Here is a 7,110-nt window from a genome sequence, read left to right as displayed (position 1 = left end):
ATCTTAGAATGACACACTTCGTTGCATGGATAGATTTAACAATGATCCCTATAAAAACATAGGTAACTCAAAATCTAGTAGATGTTGAAATTTATGATGAGATACTAGTCTCTATATTAAGAAAGAAATGTTAGATGAGCCATATCAATTTTCTCTCAAAATGAAGTCAAAATATTAGTCTCAAAATATGGATTCCAAATAAGATGAGAAAATATTCGGAATATAAACGAATTCAACTTAAAATCTAATAGATGTTGAAATTTATGATGAATAAATAGTTGAAATTTATAGAAAAGAAGATAAGATACTTGTCTCAAAACTATTCAACTAATTACTTACTTTAATTAATGATGAAATTTTTAAGATGAGAAGTGTATTGAAAATAAATTTCAATCAACGTATATATTACTTTTTTGGTCTTACACATGTAATTTCCAATAGAAATGAATACTATTAATTCGAAATTTGATCGAGAGATAATTAAAGGATATTCCATCCAACATTCATAATCCTAAATTCATACCAACATATTAAATACATATGTTCTAGCACTGTTCTTATTAATATTTTTTGTACAATATTTTTAGTATACAGCCTGTAAGGACATGTAAAAGCATGCCATATTTGTTTTATATGCAATTTAGCTAGGTCATTATTATATCACAAAGTTCACAACAGGTCTTGAAAACACGAGGGTTGTGACTCTTTGTTAGTTGGGCTACTCAATTTTCACAAACTACAACAATCAACTTCGCATGCAAGATCCCTTGAAAATATAACCAAAGTGATCAACACATGCAATTCACCAAAGTAGAGAAAATAATAACAAAATTAGTTGTTATAAAAAGAAATAAATAAATTAACAAAATTTAGCTCTAAAAAGATGGTACATTTTAAGATAAGTGGAGGTGAGATAGAACCTACAGTAGAAATATCTATATCAGAATTTGTTTTTGATTTGAAAAGCAAAATTGAAGACGAGTTGGAGGTGGAAATACACAGGCAAAATCTCTGGTATAAAGGTATAGAGATGGAAAACGATAAAAGGATTGGATTCTATGCCTTGTGTGGAGATGAAACGGAAAATGTTACTCTAGTTGTCAACCCGCTACCACCGGGCTTGAAACTACACGTTTTGGTGAAATTTCATGGCCGTAGCGGCGACGGATATGTGAGGGTGGTGGAGACTGATAAGGTTAGTGACTTGCGCAGAAAAGTTTCACGGTATTGGGGAATTCCTATTAATATTTTCACCCTCCGTCGTTTCAATGTTGAAATGGCGGATGACCGTCCTCTTCACGCATATTATATCAACCACGATTCGGAAATTAAACTTTGCCTGGACATTCAACCTCGATAATTTATATTACTGTTTCAAATCACGCCCAATTAAACCTTTGCACCTGCGATGACTCTTTAATTTATATGACTTTTTAAAAATCATAAGTTTTGGACTGGTGATGTCGTTTGAATAAAATGAATAGAATTATATGTAATGAATATAATATAACTTTTTGATAGATTTTTCGTAACGTAATCTCAACGTTAATCTGATTATTTACTATATATTTTCTGAATTAAATTTAAGAAAATCAAATCTACGTAGAAATATTAACGATAGCATCTGATCTAACCGCCGTCAAAACGAAGGTCTATCAAAATAATACAAAACATACATAAATACACAGTTTATTTAACTTATTCTTTGGAATAAATGTCATTAAAATGCTTTTTAGTATAGATGTTCTCGTTGTATAAATTTCACTTGTTTACTCTGCCGATTTCTTCCGCAACTGGCAGCCATAAGGCGCTCTGATTTATCCTCAATTGCAGCAGTTTAGTGTTAAAGTCGCTTTCAAAACTCAACCTAGATACTAGAGCTCAAAAAGTTGCTATAAAAAAGTGACTCTCAACCATGTAAAATGAAATGCATAACCTTTGTGTCTTCTCTTCTATATAAGCAAGTCTGCGTATGCATCGAGTCCTTGACAGACAAGAGACTTTTTGAGCTTGTAGAGTGCCCGGCTCTCCAACTGACGGACCCTTTCCCTCGACAAACCAAATATTTCTGCAATTTCTGATAAAGATCTCTCTTCTCCATCCTCAAAACCAAATCTTAGCCGAATTATCCTTCTTTCTTTAGGGCGTAAGGTTTTTAAGGTGTTGAGCACATGTCGTCTCATAAGCTGTTTTGCAACACTCATGTCTGTGCTCTCAATTGCGGTGTCTGCAGTAATCTCCTGCAATTTATAAGAAAATGATGGTCAATTCTATTTCCTATGGTGGAATCACATTGCAGAAACTGCTAATACCAAAGTTCAAAACAAATAAAGGATAACTTAAGCACTGTTTGAAAAGAGCCACCCTTATAGGCCTCAACAAAAGGAAGAACAGCCATTTCAATCAATAGAAGAGAACTATAGATTGTCAATTGTCTGATTGTTACTTCAGTCTGATCACTACTCCTGAAATATTTAATCAAGACTTTAAGGTAGACTACCATGTTTCTCTGGCTAATCTGCTATTAAAACATTGTGATCCGATTCTGATTTATCGGCTTCTCCAAGTCCTAACCATACTTTATTTTTTGATAACCATATTAAAGGTACAAAGTACCTACTGCCGTTTAGTAGAGATTAATCTCCATCGGAGAACCTATTGGTCCCACAAGGTGGATTCTTCCCTCCTGGATTTTCTCCATAGCAAGAGTTAGAGGTCGAACTAACCACTTGCTTAAGCCTTAAGGTGCCCGAGTCCTAACATACTTTAGGCTGCTAGTTCCCTTCAAGCAAACATAATGATTGCACCAATTCATTTTTACGGTTTTTCATCACCAGCAAAACACTTTGTGCAAACATTCACCAAACAAAAGTGGGAAGCTGAATAACATTCTAAATGCTGATAAAGGACGTGCTTTTTCATTATGGCACGCCATAGTAGTAAGAAGCCAGTGTTGTCAATTGTTATCGTGAAAAATAAAGGTTTGTTAAAATTGTGCTTATAGTGCCACTATAGCCACTATTTGACGACACTTTCTACTAAATAACATGTCGTGGAACAATAGCAACATATACAAATTCTGCTATGATAAAGTGCTATAAGGCAGCTATAATAGCTATTTGATAACAATTTAAGAACCTGCAACTTCTCAAGAAGGAAATCACATTAGCTAGCCTACAATACCTGGAAAGTTGTATCATGCTCGGCCCACACAGTTTTCTGCATAGAAATTGGAATTCTTGAAACAAACAGCAAACTGTCAACCTTGTCTGCTGAAATTCCTACCCTTTTTGCTAATTCTTCTTTGGTCGGGTTAAGATTTCCCTCTTCCATGTACAATTTCTTCGCCTCCAATACCTTGCTCAGTTTGGCATATACCTTCTCCTGGAGATAATACAAGGGTTCTGTTACCGAGATGGAATTGATGTTCGTTATGCAAAAAAGCTAAGATGCTAAAAAAATATCAATGCAATAGTAACATCATTTTTGTTCCTTGTCAACCACTTCAAATTTTTAATGAACACCGACATTTCAAAAGAGTGAAGCTTAAATTTAAACAACTTAATTTTACCGGCAGACGGATTGTCCTGGAATGATTAAATATGGCTTTCCTTATTGCTTGTTTTATCCACCAGTATGCGTAATTACCAAATCGGGACCCGGCTTGGGGTTTAAACTTTTTAACACTCTTCAAAAGACCTGTGCTTCCCTCCTGCAGCAGCACCAGAAAACGAAAATGTAAAAGATATAGAAGGGAATTGTAATTGACAACACTGAGAAGAAGAGTGAAGACAAAGATTAAACCCTTTAAACAAAACACTCTTTTCGCAATAATGGGCCAATGGGATGTCTAAAACTACCTGTAATAAGTCCTCAAGGCTGAGACCACGCCCTTGGTAATTTTTAGCAACATAGTGTACCATGCGTAAATTTGCTTGAATCAATTTTTCTCTGCTTCTGTTACCAGAACGAAGCTGCGCCTTCAGTTTCCGCCAGTTTAGTCCTGCCCCTTCAGCCCATTCAACCATAGTTGGTTCCCTTCCAAATTGAGATTGAAGACTGGTCTTCAATTCTTCCAATCTCAATAGGTCCTGTTACATAGTCCACATTAATAAGACTTATTGATACAAGAGTCAAAAGTAACATCACACCCTCCAAATCCATTCAATGGAGTAACGAATTCATGGTAACTAACATCACACCTGTATCTGAGCAATCAACTTAGACTCTTGTTCAAGAGTTAAAAGTTGCTTCGAGTCTGGACTCTGCAAGAACGAGTTCAAGGGATCATTTTGATTTAATCCTTTACTTGTCTTTTTTTGTATTTGTAGCTTTTCCTGTGTTGCATCTTTTCCGGCAAGGTGAGTTTCTTTGTCTTTAACTTTTGACTTTGATACCTTTCTCTCCTTTGCTCGTCTCTCTCTAAGCCGAGTTGATCGTACAGTTTTATTGCTTCCGAGTGAAGGCTCGGCCAAACCGGGAGAGGCTAGACTGAAGCGAAGTTTTTAGTTTAGGCATTAAACTCCAATGAAATTAACCTATAAACAGGAAAAATAAAGTAGAGATATCAGAGTTGGCCAAAAAGATAAAACTAACCCAAAAGGAACTGAATTGTTAGCATCCTCGTCAACTTTAACTGATTTCAAGTCTTCGGCTACCGAGGCTGCTTGTTTTTTCGATGGAGTAAAAGCTTTCCTAGGAAGAGAAACTGCATTACATTGTAAACTATCTGCTGGCCTGTCTGAGTCAACAACACGCTGTAGATTCGAAGAAGCATTGATTTCTCCTGTTTGTGAGGAAGTTAATCTGCAATAAACCGTTTATGCGTCTTTAAGGAGATAGCTTAGGATAGGCAAAACTTCCAATTATAAATTACTAACTGATTGAATTGATGTGGAAGATTATCTTACAAGTTCTCTAAATGAGGCAAGAGATGAAGGTGCTGCCTGAAGTCATGTGATACCTGATCAACATTGCTGGTGTTATTCTCTTCGTGAACCGAGACCATATCCATCTGCGTTGTATTTAATGTTGCCTGAAGAAAAACAAAGGAAGTATTAATTGCAAGTGTCTCCATTTGGCATTATGTCATTAATTGATGAAGTAGGAAAAATCTATAAATTAGAACCTAAGGAGCCACTTAGTGCATTTCATGTCAAAAAGATTGCATCATTAGTTCATTACATCAAGAAAACTAAAATTCAGTCTCAAAAGTTTTAACAGATACTAATTCTTAATTAGAACACCTGATGAGGAGTGTACAACCCTTGTCATATGAGTGCCATAAGGGTGTTGATGTCAGAAATGTGTCCAACATTCTACTTTAAGAAGAAGTGTTTGTTTTTCATAGGTCATCAACCAATTCTATTTCAAATTGATTTGATAACAAAATAAAAAATATGCAGAAATAAACCTAAGTCTGATGATGATAGTATATATCAATAAAATCCAAACCTGGCATGTCTTGTCTCCCTTAGAAATGTGCAATAGAGGCCTATACTCGTCACGCTGCTCTTGTAAAAGAACTGAAGTAGGAAAATTCTGAGCTGAAAAACTAGTAGACCAGGCGGTGATTGTAGGCGCAACTTGTTCCCGAAGCATCAGAACTGCAGGTTTATGAACACAGACATTGTAACGCATTTTCAATTCAGACTTACAGGGGAAGGAAGATACACAATCACACATTACCCAAATCAGAGTTAGTTATGTGTTTGTAAAATCCACAAATAAGTATGTGTTTAGTTCTGCAATGAAAAAAAAAATGGATTTTGAATAAGTTGATGCTGTAAAATTGATCCTTGCTAAAATTGAGTTAAATGTAAAGTAACTTATTTACATTTGGATATATTCATGTAAAAATTGGTTGAACAAATTCTAGGCTAAAAAATCAACTGAAGAGGTAAAAGCACCAAATTCTAGGTTCAAATTATAATCAATTCTATCCATAAACATCTAAGCATATCAAAATCAATTATACCCCTCTAGAATCAATTATGTCCCTTTCACAAGTGAAACCAGCATACACTAGTAGCTGATGAAAATCCACAAATTAGTAGAATGAAATCCATAATTGAAAAAATCTAATATAAATATAAGATGCATACTACAAAGTTACCCAGACTTCCAATTCAAAATTATAGATAAGGATAAAAAAAATGGAACTTCAAAAGGATAATAATGCTGAAAATGGGCAATGTATATCCTGACACATTACTGAATTTCAACCCATACTACCATTTCAATTTAAAAATGATATCTAGTGATAAAACACAACACCAACAGCAAAATCATTTATACAAGCAACAAATCAAAAGTAATGCCAATCATAACTCTTGGTCTTAACCCTCTAGTTCTCACAGAAAAGTCTAGTAAACCAGAGTTGGCCTCAGAGACAATTAAAGTCTGTCTAATAATTGTTTCAGTCAAAATTCGAACTTAAGCACTTGACACAAAATACAAAAAAAGAATGAAAAACAAAATTGAAATTGTAATTAACATTACCAGAAGTATAAGAAGATGAAGGAAGAGTGTTCCAATGGTGAGTTCTTGGAGGAAACGATGGAGACGAAGAAAACATACTCCTTGCAGATTCCATAGCTGAAGTACGAGGATACCATACTAAAGTAAAGCGATACTAGTACAACGTTGCAGTGTGTGTTGAATTCCGTAGAAAATGAACTTAAGCATGTGAAGTTTGTTTCCCATGAAACGAAACAGTAGAAATTTGAATAGATATAGATATGGATAAAGTTGAAGCAAGAACGCTTTTTATTAACGTAGCTTATTTCAGACCTCTGGTTTGGTTATTTTTCTGACATTGGATTAGTTTCTTCTTCTTCTTATATATGCATACATGGTGCATTAAATGCTTATCATAATGTTCAATAATGACCAATTGGGCTTGGATCACACTTTCTCAAAATATATGGGTTACATTTTAAGTGGACACTTTCAGCCCAGTTTCTATATTAATCCATTAATTTCATCTGCCTTAAATCCAATTTCCAAGATTGTGTTTAGGGTTTAGGGAAATTGCCCCCACTTAATCTTATATTTGTTAATTAGTCATTGAACAATTTTATTTTTTTCTATTAAAAATGATGAATTACA

At 34.5% G+C, this 7,110-nt stretch overlaps 2 protein-coding genes across 2 annotated transcripts; one reads left to right on the top strand and one right to left on the bottom strand.

The window, feature by feature from the left end:
* Nucleotides 1-883: 883 nt before the first annotated feature.
* On the top strand, nt 884-1,360 carry LOC140919989 (ubiquitin-like protein-NEDD8-like protein RUB3). The gene has a single exon (XM_073367286.1). The coding sequence runs from the start codon at nt 884-886 to the stop codon at nt 1,358-1,360; it is 477 nt and encodes a 158-aa protein (XP_073223387.1).
* Nucleotides 1,361-1,599: 239 nt separating this feature from the next.
* Nucleotides 1,600-6,823, bottom strand: LOC101510917 (RNA polymerase sigma factor sigF, chloroplastic-like). Its single transcript, XM_004497470.4, has 9 exons — nt 6,502-6,823; nt 5,455-5,606; nt 4,911-5,035; nt 4,597-4,806; nt 4,203-4,491; nt 3,861-4,091; nt 3,572-3,712; nt 3,184-3,384; nt 1,600-2,240 (listed from the first exon to the last, which is right to left on the bottom strand). Exons 1-9 carry the CDS (start codon nt 6,593-6,595, stop codon nt 1,953-1,955), a joined length of 1,731 nt encoding a protein of 576 aa, XP_004497527.1. The 5' UTR covers nt 6,596-6,823; the 3' UTR covers nt 1,600-1,952.
* Nucleotides 6,824-7,110: the final 287 nt, after the last annotated feature.

The sequence above is a fragment of the Cicer arietinum genome, chromosome 4 (assembly GCF_000331145.2).
Source record: "Cicer arietinum cultivar CDC Frontier isolate Library 1 chromosome 4, Cicar.CDCFrontier_v2.0, whole genome shotgun sequence".
NCBI classification, from domain to species: Eukaryota; Viridiplantae; Streptophyta; class Magnoliopsida; order Fabales; family Fabaceae; genus Cicer; species Cicer arietinum.
Note: the sequence above shows the minus strand (reverse complement) of the source record. Positions and strands in the feature narration are given on the sequence as shown.